General features: G+C 37.8%; 1 protein-coding gene across 1 annotated transcript; it reads left to right on the top strand.

Moving 5' to 3' along the window:
• Positions 1–950: 950 nt before the first annotated feature.
• pask (PAS domain containing serine/threonine kinase) lies at positions 951–15,599 on the top strand. The gene is made up of 19 exons (XM_088914406.1): positions 951–1,161; positions 1,885–2,117; positions 2,673–2,843; positions 3,380–3,517; positions 4,186–4,320; positions 5,291–5,588; positions 6,196–6,380; positions 6,818–6,977; positions 7,432–7,536; positions 7,976–8,147; positions 9,321–10,399; positions 10,722–10,912; positions 11,626–11,793; positions 12,278–12,403; positions 12,800–12,934; positions 13,218–13,417; positions 14,146–14,279; positions 14,599–14,742; positions 15,246–15,599. The coding sequence occupies exons 1-19, from the start codon at positions 951–953 to the stop codon at positions 15,470–15,472; spliced, it is 4,212 nt and encodes a 1,403-aa protein (XP_088770532.1). The 3' UTR covers positions 15,473–15,599.
• The last annotated feature ends 104 nt before the right edge of the window (positions 15,600–15,703 follow it).

The raw sequence follows: 15,703 nt of genomic DNA, 5'->3' as shown, positions 1-15,703 counted from the left end.
ATACCCTTAATCTACCACGCCCGTCTCCAAGGAAACAGGTGCTCCATGTTGAAACACATCTATGTCCCGCCTACTGCGAAGCTGTATTTGTTAATTCTCCCGTCTGTTACCAAAACATAGCCATGTGATTGGTGTGTTTATGTCATCGTTTTGTGCTCAAATGGTCCCGCGCGGGCTGAGACAGAACGCGGTTAGAAATATTGCTTTTCTTGTCAGAGAAGGAAAATAAAAGGTTTCTAGTGAATGTTGTGTGTGGTGCCTAGCACGTTTAAGAAAGGTGTTTTCAACTAGGCTGTTTTCTATCTGATGTTTAATTTAGTGTTAATTTGGAGTGCTAGTAGACCATTCGGAGAAGTGAATCTTGGCGTAAATCAAGTGAGTATTTCAAATTTAGTATCGTTCAACACTCTGGGAAATAAATACAACCCACCGTGATCATTTACTGTTCATTTCAGTGAATTTATGTAAGTGGTTGTGATAGTCCTACTGTAGAGAGTACAAAAAAAGTCCGTGTCTAGATTAGACGTAGTCTATGAAAGACATAATATATTTGATCTTGTTTATTGTCTGTGGTACTGCTACCTCCACTTAATTAATGCTAAAACACTGTTAAAGTACAATAAATATTCTGTGGACATATTCCAAAGGCCAGGCAAAAGACGGACCCACACGGCTATGTTCTGACGTTTGAATCCTTGCTCTGTCTACTGTAGTAATGCTCAATAACAATGTACAGTAGCCACTTATACACATATATTATAACATCATGCAAAATACTTAGAATGTTTCAAAGCGGGAGACTAACGCATAACAACAAATTATTACGGTGAATTTCAAGTACACGAGAACAGGAAAATGTAGATTTATTTAAGATGGAGTATAACTCAAAAAACACTATTTTTGTTTTAGCGCAGGGCTGGTGGTGCACTGGGGACTCTGGCCTGTAGAGAATGGTGTCCCTGCAAGCTCTGAGCTGTTCTTCTGAGCAGCTGGGCTCACCTCTCAGGTGGACCTCCTTCTGCGGAGTCACCTCTGAGAATGCAGTTCCTCTCCCACTTGACGGATCCCTCGACCTCAACAAGTCCTACCCTTGTGCCAGGAAGGCAGGCCGCCACAGGCGCTGGCCACCTCAACTCTTCATGACGAGTAGATCCATCACAGGTCGGAGAGCTTGCACATCTCTTGGAACTTAGCCCAAGAGAAGGATTTGTTATGTTGTAGAAGTAGACTGATTTAAACTTGAGGTCAAATCGTTAGGTGAGAGATTGTGCAACCTATAGCATTTCATGCATGTGCAAAAATACATATTTGAGAGCAGTTCAGCTTAAAGCCTTATAAGGTTACAGGACTGCAAACTTAAAACTATTTTACATTTCATGTGGAGAGTAAACTAAATTGCTTTATAAAAAAAAACACATTATGTCCATATGTTTGCATACGTAATGTTTTTCATATCATTTTCTGTGCTTATGGAAGCAGCCAACCTGTATGATATAAGGCTTTATAACATTCATGTTTTTTTTTTAGGTCAGTGTTGTTCTTATGTAGAGATTTAGGGTATTCTAGCTGAAAGTACAGGTGGTTATGCAACTCAGCCATTGTTCCTTTAGTTTCAAAGTTCTGTGATTGTGATTTTGAGTTTTTCATAGAATACTGTTCAAATACAGCACAGACTGTGCACTCACTGGTGTAACTGCTTTTGCTGAAAATTATAAACAAATAAAAACTGGTTTCGTAAGCCAAATTTGAAACCTGATTAACACACTGTAAATAACATTCACATTGTCTTTTGATTGAAAATTAGTAGTAAATCCTTTCTATTGTCTTTGTTTTCATGTGTCCTTACCAATGGGTTTGAAACCTTGCTTCTATCTTGAATACCAGGAGAAGGTCTGAACTCTTTCTGCTTCAACTCGGTAGCTGCGCGGAACATTCAGCTGTCTGACCTGTCCTGTTCCAGAACAGCTTCTGGTCCTCTGTCCCAGTCTGAGTTCAGCAATGTATCCAGTTGTTCTCTGTTCAAGCATCTGGCCCGGGAAGGACTCAGCCACTCAGCGCTGCCTACCTTTCACAACCCCAATAAGGCCATTCTCACTGTTGACATGACAACCACAGAGGTACACTGGTGTCTTCTCTGGCCATTATTTGAATGCTTAAACTGTTTAATAGCAATGAATCACACTAATGATGCACCTTCATTTTTCAGTTACTTTTAAGTTTTGCTGGACAAGAATCTATACGCAATTTCTTGGAGAGGCACAGGTTGCGTTTCATAGAAACTATCCATTCATATTACTTTATCATGACAACTATATGTAGATCTGTGAAAGTATTTCCAGTTTGATTAAGTTTGAAAAGGGAAGAAAAATTAGAAAAAATAATGAGAAACATTGTTTTTTTGCGAAGTATGAACTAAGTAATAATGTGGCAGGCTTGTTCTGAGGTGAAAAAGTGTCCATTATCTCCTAAATGTTAAAATTGAGACCACATGGATGGGAATAACTCCTTAACATTCTGCATGTTGATTCAGCTACAGTACATGCTGATCTGTTACAGAACGTCTTAATCATTGTTGATTTTTGAAAAGTTTCTTCTGAAATGTATTGTGGAGATCTTTCTGATACAAACTGTACCTGAATGTGTTTCTATTTTTTCCATTTTGTTTTCTAAAGATACTCATTGCCAATGACATGGCTTGTAAATTGTTTGAGTACAGCAGCCAGGATCTGATTGGATTAAAGCTATCCTGTCTCTTAAAGAAGACCAGTCAAACTCTTGAAGAAGCTTTGGGGGAGGAGCATCTGGAGACTAATGGAAATGTGGTCATGGTCTCAGGAAAAGTGGTAGTGTATTCCCCAGTATACAGTATACTGTTTTATATGTTGGTTGTTAATATTTTTATCTTAATTTCTAAAGCCTTTACTTGTAGGATTTTGTTCTAATTTGCTAACTGTTCCATTAATATTGTGCATGATTTCTAAGTATTGTAAATATAAACATAATAAATAATTGAAAAAAATGTTCTCAGAAATGTTTTAAAATTTAAGGTGAACTAAAATCCAGAGGTGATGTGCTAGACGACCATGTACAATTTCACTTATAATTAGTTCTAATGGTACACATAAGAATTATAGATGAAAGACTTGAGTGTCTGAAATATTCACACCCTTTTCTCAGTATAAAAGTATCTTTAAGATATAAATCGATGTCTTTAGATTTAAGCATCACTTTTCCTTCAGGCGGAAATGCAAGGTGCTAATATCTTGTTTTTAGCAATTGGAAGAAAATAAAGTTTATAAACTGTCATTTTATTCTTAAGAGATTATTTTTTTGTAGATTACAGCAGTGTTTAATGTTCCGAAGAATCCGTATTTTACAGGTTGATATAGTGAGCAGGTCTGGCAGTGAGATCCCTGTATCTGTATGGGCCCACAGACTGACCCATGAGGGCAACCGCTGTCTGGTGGTGATGGAACCAGTGCAGAGAATATCTGCTTGTGTGTCCTTCACACAAGATGTAAGTAAGCAAAAAAAACAACAAATCCGATTAGTTGTAAATATTTAAATTATTTTGGAGATATGTGTTTTAATATTAAAAAAACATGTTTTGCAAGATAGCTGTGTTGTAATCTAATGTGTAGAAGCAAGAAGGAATTTGAACATACCTGTTTAAAGGTGCTTCCCTACTTGATACCTTCGAAATATCAATTCACTAACGTTTTGTTAATTTCTTTGAACTCTTGCACATTCACAATGTAGATTCTGTCCTAATCATTTTCACTTTTTTCGCTATGTAACTTATTCCATTGGATTTATGTGCAACCAGCATTTGGTTAGACTACTTATTGTACTGTATCTCAATAGCATCATTGAGTAGATAATGGTAGAAGTAATAAAGGCACTTTTCATAAAAAGGGTATGTGGCACAAAATCTGATAAATCTTTTTGCTGAACCTGCTTCCTTGGAAGCCTTCAGAAAATGACTAGTAGAGATCCTTTCATCGATTAGCTACTAGCAAACAAATTAACATGGTCAAATGCATATTTCATTTGTAACATTTTAATAGTTATATAGAAACAGCTGTGTTATCAATGTTGCTGGACTACGTCTCTGTCAAACATTAATTAAACTAATGGAAATATAAAACCATTTAATATTCTGGAATATATGTTGTGTTATTTCAGGGATGGATCCAGTCCTGTGATTCAGTGTTTTCCAATCTCTATGGTTATGCACATCCGGAGGAGGTGATAGGGTTGTCCATTACATACCTTATTCCATCACTCCGTATCCCACTTCACTACAAGAAGATACCCAAGGTCAGCGTCTCCACCATGAAATGCTACCGCAGAGGAAGAGACATCGGCTTGTGTACATTTAGGCCATAACCAGTAAAAATTAGCTGCAGCACTGGCTGTCTTGCAGTCTATACTAAATTGATTATTTGTCTGACTCAACTTAAAGATAGTGTCCTATTTGTCTATTCTTTCTGATATCCCAGAAAGTAAAATGTAAAAATACATTTTAAAATGTATTTTAAAAAATAGTTCCCATTTCTCCAACTTTAGAACCACCAATGATCATTTACTTGAACTTACTGCAACACAAGCACAGTGGTTTCCATAATTTGAATTTTATTCAGGTACCATAAAGTTATACGATTTGCTATAGCAGACTAGCAATATCATTGTAGGTGTTTTACCATACTGGTGTCTATAACTTAATTACATTTTTGTCAGAATTAATTATATGTATGCTACATTTTTACCAGCATTCCACCTGCATAGAATTTAAAATATTTTATTATTAATCATATTCAGAATGGCAACATCTGTATTGTCACTTTCTTCTCAAAGAACAGAAAAATGACAAAGAACTGTAATGAATGAATTTGATTAAAGTACTTTTGTGTATTGTTCAGGGTTCAAGAGAAATAAACCAATTGAACAAATGACCAGCTTGCTATCAGTACCAAGTTAAAACATAATGCTACGGTCATAAAACTATTCTAACTTGGTAGGAAAGATACAACACAGAAACATTTCATAATTTTTCTGCTATATCTTAACCCGAAATACTGTATAACAGTAATGTAAAATTGAAACACTTGTATTCTTTCATGATAATTGTTTTTTTGCTACCTTCCTTTCCTGTACAGTATCTGCATTTACTAGATGACACATGTACTTTAGTTGCCCGAAATTCTCCTGCATTTGCATTTCTATAGATAAATGCATGCAGCTTTACTCCGAAACAAATCCTGCTCTCTTCTGTTGCATTCCCTTACAGATCTCACAAATCCAGAGGCTAACGGGAATGTCTAGGGATGGTACCACTTTTCCACTCAGTATAAAACTTCAGAGTGTTCCAGACTGTGGGAAGCCAACTGAGGTGACAGAGCAGTCAAGCAATGCATACTCCTGGGGAGGTCCAGAGTTTAAATCAGTATCTTCTGAAACAGAGGCTCAGATTCTTCAGTGTACCAACAGCTGGTCCTCTCCTGAAACAGAGGACCCTAAGGATTTTGTGGCATTCAGCAAAGTCTTGAAGAAGCACTCCTTTCCCCTTCTTAAGGTGCAGTGTTGTGGTATGTACTTTGAAGTTTGGATTTGGCTTCACACATTTACTGTACTAATGCCACTTTTGTAAATAGCCTCTGTATTTTGTGTGCTGATACAGAATAGAAATTAATTTTTAATAAATTCACTTTAATTTTGGTACTTACAGTACACATTTGGAAACCTGGTTGCATTTAGTTGCTTTTTTTGATTACTTCTCAAAAAACCCAAATATTAGGTTGAGAATTGGAGAAAATCAGTGCGAACAATGAACTGGATAATCATTAAATATCAGCTTCAATTCCAAGTCATCAGGCCTTTATTTTAGATAAATGTGAATTTGTGGGATACCAAGAAGTATTTAAATATTTGAGAAGTGATTTGCATTCCTGTCATAGAGCTTAACCATGAAACATAATGATGCATAACACGAAAATAATCATATAGACATAAAGAATATTAAATAGATGTATGAAATAATTGTTATGTGAAAGGATCAAAGCATTTCAGTCTACTTTGTTGGTATTAAGGCATTTATTTTTAGTCATTAAACACCCCTTATGCAGCATTTATTTATTGACATTCTGTTCAAGTATTAAGTAATTGATTTTCTTTTTTTCATATCGCACCCTTCAGCACCTTTCAACAAAGACAGTGGTCAGACTTCACCAGGCTCAGGACCAGTGTACACTGCAACTGTGTGGGTTTTCCCGGCTATCAGTGGACTTTTAATTCTGCACTCTGATGGTTCAATCCACAGTGTCAACGACAACTTTGCTTTGGTGCTTTTTGGATATAGGAAGACGGAACTAGTGGGAAAGGTAGAAACCTTTGAAATATTGAAACATTCGCTTTAGAAAACTGTTTTTGCAATTTACAAATCAAGTTTTTTAGAAAACCTTTTAGACTCTGGAGGAAAATATCTGATCCAAATGAATAATCAGAAACCGAATTATGTAATTCAATCATGTATCTGTTGAAACTTTATTGCAGCTTTCTGTAGTTAATTTTTAGAAACTTTTCTGCATGTTTATATTTTGTATAAATCCTGGTATACAAGCATACCAATAACTAACACTGTGTGTCTTACTTATAAAAACAAGGTAGGTCTCAATTAAATCAGATATCAAGCCACTCTACATTGATTCCTTGAAATATTTAAGCATTAAAGTCATTTCAAAAGCATAGGTGAGAAACATGAATAATTAAAACAAATCACTGTGAATGCAGGGCATAAACTGATTTTTTTTTCCTCCAGAGTATCACTTTTCTAATGCCTGGTTTTTATGAGAGCCTACATGCTGTGGAGGAGGGTTATGTTGCCCTCAAAGATGAGTCAGCAGATCAGATAGACGTGAACAGAAGAGCAAAGGAGGGAGAGGACCCCCATTACCTCTCTCTTTCCAACAGCATAACAGGTACCAAATACAGCTGAAATAAAATCAATCCCTGGGACTGATTTCCATTTCCAGATTGGTTTCTGAACTAGAAATTCAGTGAAAAGTTAGATCTATGAAGTACCAATCAAATAGCATGATGACGGGAGAGGACAGTCTTAACAAAGAACTTCCTTCTTGTTTAAAGGTTTTGGTAGAACCAAAGAAAATGGCTACATGTTTTATTTGCCATCTTGCTTTTAAGAAAATTGTAATAAAGCATTTAAATGTGAAAAGTTAAATTAGTACTGTACATTGCAGAAAATAAGACAAGATAACAAAGCCAGTCTGGTCTCAGTTGAAGTCAGTCAGATTTATGTGTCTGGTTTGTTGAAAAGCACGTAGAGTGTTTTATGAACTGTCCCAGTACCTGTGTTGTCCTGTGTCAGTAGCTGCTCTCTCTGCTCATACCATATATCTTTAACCTGACATTTAGATCCTTGTAAAGCTGCTGGTAGGACTAACCCCCTCAGTGGAAGCTGTCCTATTGTACTTTCCAATTTTCCTGTTTCATTAGAGGACAGGCCTATGAAAACAAAAGGTGAGTCCTTCCTGTGTCTGAAGGTGGTATTGATTTGCTTCACTGAGCTGTTCTGGGAAAAATGGTGTGTTTGTAAAAATGATAACTGCCTCAATGTTTTGTTTTTGAGACATAAGAGAGGTGACAGAGGTGACCGTTGTTTTGAAATTGAAATGACAGGCTTTTTATGATTCTAATGAGGAGAAATCAGGAATGTTTGGAAGTGGTTAGAGAGTAAATATGATTATTTGCTAAATATCAAATCTGAAAGAAGTTTGTCATAGAGTTCCTCTCCTTCTTGGTTTCATCTTTCTTATAATAATTTAACACTGTGTTTAGAAAACATTGCATTTCCCAGTGATCTGCATTATTCAGGTGTACCAATTTCTTTCTTTAATAAGCCATACCCAGAACATATTAATGATAGGAGTCCAGGCTCAGTGCTTTCTGTGTTTTGAAGGTCCCAGCCCACTGCTGGCAGGCGACATGGCATTGGTTCAGCAGGAGAAGCAAGAGACAGCAGCTGGAAGGACAGCGGAGATCTTTACTGGGACTAGTGCCAGACTGGAGAATGAGGGAAGTGCCCCGTCAACACTGTCTTCCCCTGAAGTGACCTCAACACCCTTCACTGGGTAGGTGGCTTACATTACAAGGTATTGGACACTTTCCTTTAGTATAGAGTGCTGTTTGTTCCGGGAATCGCAGTATGTTGAGTACTGCAAAATGGTCTTTTTTGTTTTTTAATGGAAATACCAAATTTGGATTGAGAATAACAACAGGGCATGTTTGAAACTTCTTAATCTATATTAGTGAGCGTATTAAAAGCTCTGTAATTCCGAATTGTATCTAAACTACCTAACATAAGAGAACTTGTACTGCTCATTGCAATGATTTGGCAGGTCAACAATTTGTTGATTTCATTGTATCTGTTTTGTTACTGACACTTCATTCCCCCACCCACCCACCCAGCACTATGGATCTGAGTGTAAGAAAGCTCTAATTTAAATGATTTCAGGATAAAAAAAGATGCATTGATACCAGGGAAGAGAATAATAATAACTGCATTTATAAAAATCTTTCCATCCCAAAGTACACCAAACTGCTATTTATATAAGAGGGTGCCCATTTAATCCATCACCGAAGTGCAGCAACCTTGGGTGGGTGATGTACATCAGCCATAAAGCACCAGCAACCTGGGTACATAGCAGATCAGGTGAAAAAGTGAAAATTGATTCATTAAGTATTTTTTAGAATTCAAAGCCCAGAGTGGAATTTAGCCAAATTGCTGGGTTTAACATCCCCAGTTTATTGTACAGGATCTTTAATGACCTAGTCCGACTGGACCTCCTATAGCACAATGTCCATGGTTACTGTAGTGGGACATTGTATAAGGAGTAATGTTCCAGAAGAAAGAGTGTCGCCACCTGATTCACCAACACCACTTGCAGCAACCACCTTGTTTTTCTTCCCAGCTGTGTTTAGCTTCTGGGATCTGATAGGATCAGGCTATAAGGTGGTGACGCAGCTGTAAGTACAGAGACTAGTGCGGCACGAACATTTTTTTTAACTGTGGTGTTACTGTCCAACCAGACCTGTTTCTTCTGCAGTGAGAGACCAAGACTTGATTTATCATTTAGTAATAACACTTGAAGAGAACCAGGGGTATTCTTCTTTTGAATAATGGGTTAAGAAGAATACACATTATTACAAAACATAATCATTTCAAAACATTCCCAGACTTGTTGATATTAATTTGCAGTGAAAATGCCATGATTTCTAACAGGTTTGAAATCCTGTATTTACAGGCAGGATAGCACTGCTGAGTTGGTGGACCAAGCTACCCAGTTTGTCCCTAGGAGCACTGAATGCAATGATGGCGGCATCACCAGTGTACTCCTGAAAACCCCATCCTTAGTGGAATTCTCCCAGGAGTCCCATACAAGCTGTCCTCTCCTTTCAGCCACTGATAATTTCAAGTCATCCTTGAACTCAGGAGACCTTCAGACAAAAAATGGCATGTTGGTACCTGGTAAACGAGATGTCCCTCAGAATTCTGCACCTCTGAAATCAACTGAAATCTCATCTGTCTCAGGTATAGATCAAGGTGATTTCAAGGCTACTCTGTGCCATGTTCAGCTCCATGGGTCACCAGAGACTCCCACACAAGATGAGCAGAGGCATAGCAAGATATATGGTGCATTACCCAATACAAACCAGGAAAATCCCTTGAACTATAGGGTGTCTAAAACTGCAGAGAACTCCAGCTTTGAAGTTATCTCCATGGGAACCAGATCCTCCTCTGGCTTCTGTGAGACATGGGCTGGGAATTCTGGTCCAGACCATACACAAGACACAGGTACAAATTTTGGACCTTGTCTTCCTTTCCAGTCTGGCAGCCACAGCCTAGACCTGGAGTTCAATGCCAATTTGATCACTAGAGGCTTGCAAGATCTTGACTTGAGTAGCAGCCTTGAGATCCAAGCAACTGATTTGTCCCAGACCTCCTGTGCCACTTCTGAGCTCCTCAGGACACCATCTCCCTATGTGGTAGAGTCCGATCCAGAGATGGAAGGCTTTGAGAACCAGGCTAACAGTGAAGAGTTTGGCCAAAGTAGAATAATCATGGATAATCCCTTAGAAGGAGAGCAGAGGCAGTGGGGTCTTTGCTCGGACGTACCTTGTGGCAGTCCTCTCTTCAGCTCAGGAGAGATAGAGGATGGAATCATGTTAAAAGTAAAGCATCTGCAGGAGTCTCACTTGACAGATCCCTCTACTTCAACCCCTAAGAAAAGACTAAAGGAGGAGTTGCCATCAGTAGCTTCAGATGAAATCCTGGAGGGTTACTTTGAGGGAAACTGCTATCACAGAGATGGCTCCAGACTTAGTAAGTAAAACAAATTCTAGACTGTTTACTATTCTGTTTCCTAAGATTAGCTCTAAATTAGCTCTCTTATCTCCATTCTAATTTCCTTCAGAGAAAATCTGATTGTTTTCAAATTAGTGGGAAGATCTCATTAAACATATCATAAAGACGATGAAGACAACAATTCCAATTTACTATATTTAAAGATAGGTTGGATTTATTACTGTAAGTTAACAATTTGCTCCCATTCTGACATGCTTCTATTCTATTTGTTTGAGATTAAAGAAAGCAATAGGAATAGCTAGAAAGCCTCAGAAGTGCCTTTTCTGTCTGTTCAATCCAGGTGTGCAGTTTGAGATCTGTCGTGTGGAGCTTCCTGATGGACAGCTGCTTTTTTGTGTCTGGATGATGAGGAACCATGATCGTGCCCAACAGGAAGCGCTAAAGAGGCTTAAACTCATGCTGTCTAGTCGGGACAGCAGCTCCACCTCCCTGCATGAAGCCTCTGCTGTCAGCCTGGGGGAGGTTAGTGATGTAACTGAAACCTTTGCAACAGTCTTCAAAAAACAGATCCCTCTTTAAATTAACATCCATATAATTTTATATAAAAGTAGACCCCCACCAACTAAACTGTTCTTCATTATTCCTACCTATGAGTGGGATTAATGGAGAACATTAGAAGAGGATTGACACCTACAAAGCAAGCATTGTTATCACACACATTGAAAACTCTAGGATACATTTCAAAACCAAAATTACTGGTAATACCAATTAATTATTCCTATACTGGAATAAACCTAGATGCAAAAAATAATTCTGTGAGCAGCACTTTATTAAATATAATCTGACAAAGTTAACAACCTCAAATGTAAAATAGAATAGTATGATAGTGAATGTTAAGCAAGCAGAAAAGATTTAAAGTACTGTTGGAACAGAAAGAGAAAACCAGATAATCAGCTGTACAACTGCACAGCCTAAATGAATAAAAAAGAAATTAAATGAAATTGATCTGCTCACCCAGATCAAGAAAACAAAGCATAGTTACTTCCTAACAGATCACCACATCTCCAATCACCTTTACACCCTGCACATCCTTGTAAAAATGTGCACCAAACAAATAGAGAAAAATATTCAAGTTATTGACTAAAGCAATATTTGACTCAGTCTGTTACAGGCCGTTTTTGTACAGATTCATCCAAAGCAGAGTAGATTGTTTCAGATAATTATGATGCTGGTCTATATTGCAGGTGATCCAAGAGACGGCAAAAGGTGAAGGGCTGTGGAGTTCTCAGGACTTGGAGGAGTCACGAGCTTGTGAAGGGCAATTTGAAGAAGAGTACCAACCCCTCAGTGCTGTGGGCAAAGGAGCATTTGGCTTTGTGTGGAGAGCACGACGACATGCTGATGACAAGGAGGTGAATGAAATGACCAGAGCCACAGAGTTTTGGATGGGCTCTATTCTATTTTTGGTTCAACATGTTCATTTTCATGACATCTGTACAGATCTGAAAAGGGAATCCTAAAAGAGCATTTCATGTAGACTGCCTTACTCTGTTTTAATTTTTCTTGTATGTTGCATATTCTAAATGATACTCTATTCTTATTTTTCTGTCTGCTCTGACTTATTTCAGCATGTCTTTTAAAACAATTTGACAGTTGTATGAGAGGAATCAGGAGGTGAATATTTCTTTATTACTTTAAAGATGACAATCCGTGATGTCATGCTTATTTGCTCACTAGCAATAGGAAATTCTAAGGTGTTTTTCATTAGCCTTTATTGTTAGAATATTTTATGACATAAATTGTGGTTAATCATGTATCCTATTTCATCCAGGTAGCTGAGATATTGATTGAATTTGTTTTTCTTTTCTTTTTCATATTATTTCCTACTTTCCCCAGGTGGTGGTCAAATTTATCAAAAAGAGCAAGATTGTGAGTGACTGCTGGGTGGACGATCCTGATATGGGTAGAGTCAGCCAGGAGGTTGCTATACTAGCCAGGCTTCAGCACCCCAATATCATCAAGGTAAGGAGACAGTGTGGGTGGCTCACGTTAAATAAATGAAATTGGACTGGGGTATTGTTGATACAAACACTGTTGGGCATGTGTTTATTGGGTACCCTACTGGTTGCCACATAATAAATTTGTAATGAAATAATGTATAGTAAAGGTCATTGCTGGCTTAGAAAGAGCTGACCCAGTGGATTACTTTATTTTCGTTAGCAAAACAGAAATACAGCTGAGAACAGGAGACATTTGTTTACAGTGTTGGATACATTTTGGGAATTACTTGAATTGAAAGGAACCTTCCTCAGATCAGAAACCAAGCAAGCATGACAGTTTGAAGGGCACTTGTGGTCATCCTTCTCAATATCCTTCAGCTACCACTAATATAATTACCATCATGGTTTTCTTTCCTAGGTGGTGGAAGTGTTTGAGAATGAGAGTTTCTTCCAGATGGTGATGGAGAAGCATGGAGATGGGCTGGACCTTTTTGAGTTTATAGAAAGACAGCCCCATCTGGATGAGCCACTGGGCAGTTACATCTTCAGACAGGTGAGAGTCTACAATACTTACAGTAAATGCCTGCTTTTGAGGGTAGAAGAAGACTTTTTCTTACCTTTTCCAAAAAGGTAAGGTAACAAAGGATCAAAAACCGAAGGATCGACACAATTGGACTCCTGTGTCATCTTCAGTCTCCGTCAGAATGTGTGTTTCTTCCTCTTCCAGGAGATGAAGTTGGAATGAATTGCAATTGCATATAAAATATTAAACAATTGATAATTCAACAAGTTTGTTTTTTTGTCCATTAAAAGCATCGTATATGTTTGTGTTTTAGTTGGTGGCAGCTGTGAAATACCTGCGCGAAAGAGGCATCCTGCACAGAGACATCAAAGATGAGAACATCATCATCAACACAGACTTTAATATCAAGCTGATAGACTTTGGTTCAGCTGCATTTCTGAAGCCAGGGAAGCTCTTTTACACTTTCTGTGGAACCCTGGAGTACTGCTCACCTGAGGTTCTCTTGGGGAACCCGTATGTACAGTATCTTTCACTCATGGTTTTCATAATCAATAATTATAAATTAAATTACAATTTGTAATTTTTAGCAATAGTAAAAAGATGTCTAGATATGCTTGCCTATGTTTACCCCTTTCCCAACTGTTTTGAACAGTGGTCATTTGCCACTTTGCATAGATTTCAGTTTAAAATATGCATCTAAGAAGAAAAAGTTGTTGTTCATAATAATCTAAAGATGAATTTCAGAATGAGTCTTGAATGATTCTGATGTGCAATTTTTATCCATTATAATGGAAAAATACATTTGTAAATGTTTTGTGACCAACTGTCCTAATCATGCCTCATTACCCCTGTGAGTTGTCCTTTTGACATTGCACAGATGGAGGTTGAAATACAAAATTGAATTACTTTTATTCTACATCTGCTTTTATTGTTACAGTATTGTTATAAGCAGCTTAATATAATATTTTAGAATCAAATACCTGAATAACTTACATATATAAATACTTTTTAATATGTTTTCTGTAGTCAAAAGGTATCACTGATCCTTGATAGAATTTTTAACTGGATTCCTAACATTTAACTGTGTGATTATTTTTCCTTTTTGTTTCATGTATGGAAAGAAAACAGTTCACTGCTTACAGTATCATTAGTGAATATCCATATCTGTATACGAGTTTAGTGAATCTGGCTGTATTTGCTTATGCATCTTAACACACTTTCCCTTTGGCCTCTTATGGCAGGTATGAGGGACCCGAGCTGGAGATGTGGTCTCTGGGAGTGGCCCTGTACACCTTGCTGTTTGGTGAGAACCCTTTCTGTGAGAGGGAGGAGACTCTGGAGGCTCAGCTTAGACCCCCATATGAGGTGTCTCCAGGTGGGCAGAGTGCATCATTACCCAGGCATTATAGTGAAACTTAATACTTGTCAGCCTTAGATTTGGCAAGAAAGCTGTATATAATTCTGCTAAATCGATGGATTTTAATATTTCAGCTTTAACGAGCTGATGACAATTTATTTTTTGTCAAATGAAGTGCAATGAAATGAAACAATACATTCTGTCCTTATGCTTTAATCTTCGTTTCATTTCCATGGTAAGTCTTGTGTGTGTTCCCTTAGTTTTTTATAAAAAGGAAAGGAATGATTGTGCCTCTCTCCAGTTATGTGTTTCCTTCTCTCTCATTTTGTTTCTCTAGAATTGCACACACTGATGGCTGGACTGTTGCACCCAGACCCCAGGCAAAGAACCACCCTGGAAGAGCTGCTGCACTGCTCTTGGATCTGCCAGCCCATTAATCTGGCAGAGTACAGCTGGTCGGAAGTGTGCCCAGATTGCGAAGGTGAACACAGGAACCACTACAGAGTAGCAACGTGGCCTTTTACTCCCATATTAAAGAAGTTTGTTCTTCTGTTCCTCTTCTTTCAAAACATGTTCAAATAGCATCTTGAGATCTGTCTTAGTTTGTTTTTCTTGATTGCTCTGGTAGAATATTTCAAATCACTCGTAGGTTTGAGCAGCCAAGGCAGCACAAAAAACTACAATAGACTCTTTTAATTTGACAGGACTAATGATATAGAAGCATGTTTCAAAACATAAGCATAAACAGATGTGCATGTATGCCAGATAGGGTAGCGGTGTAAAACTAGGGCTGTGTGCCCAAATCCATAAATGTGGTGTGTTCAAATCCTAGGTGGGACACAGCTATTGTACCATTGAGCAAAGTGCTTCAATCATGTAGCTTCCATAAACATTCTGCCGATTTGTCAAAAGGCAGGAAATAAAACAGTAGAAGCAAGAAAGATGTTTTTTAACCACTCTTTTTTTACCCACTTGCCATTACAGAGGCTCCACTCTACAATGTAGCTAGTGCTGTAAATGTTCAGGAAGACAGAGGAGAATCGCTGATGAACAACGAAGACACTAGCTGCCGGAAGCTCTCAAGTGCCAAAGGGGACAAGACTCCTAGAGATGTTTCACAACCTGCAGGAGAAGAGGGAGATAATGAGGAAGGAGGTTTCTTGGCTGCTCTGGAGACTGAGCTTCTTAAGTATTTGATGACAGAGGACTGATTAGTCATTAGAAATAATTTATGCCAAAGGTGTATAGCTCATGGTCTTTGTATAGGCTGTGGGAGATCTAAATGAATAAAATTAAAATGAATAATAGTGCTATGTAATGGGATTGTTTTAAATAACAGGTGCACTTTCCCCAGTGATGTGGTTGTTGGATAAGAGAACATGATTCTTTGAAAAGTAAATCTAGATCATTTTTAATGCAGTTGAATAGTTTTGATAGATAAA

Source organism: Atractosteus spatula, chromosome 4 (genome assembly GCF_055471065.1).
Source record: "Atractosteus spatula isolate fAtrSpa1 chromosome 4, fAtrSpa1.hap1, whole genome shotgun sequence".
Classification (NCBI taxonomy): Eukaryota; Metazoa; Chordata; class Actinopteri; order Semionotiformes; family Lepisosteidae; genus Atractosteus; species Atractosteus spatula.
Note: the sequence above shows the minus strand (reverse complement) of the source record. Positions and strands in the feature narration are given on the sequence as shown.

What these genes read in the sequence shown, in the direction of transcription:
- pask (XM_088914406.1), top strand. Translation starts at nt 951, where the DNA reads ATGGTGTCCCTGCAAGCTCTGAGCTGTTCTTCTGAGCAGCTGGGCTCA. An exon ending in AGACGGAACTAGTGGGAAAG is followed by an intron (nt 6,381 to 6,817) that starts GTAGAAACCTTT and finishes TTTTTCCTCCAG; the next exon opens with AGTATCACTTTTCTAATGCC. An exon ending in GACATGCTGATGACAAGGAG is followed by an intron (nt 11,794 to 12,277) that starts GTGAATGAAATG and finishes TACTTTCCCCAG; the next exon opens with GTGGTGGTCAAATTTATCAA.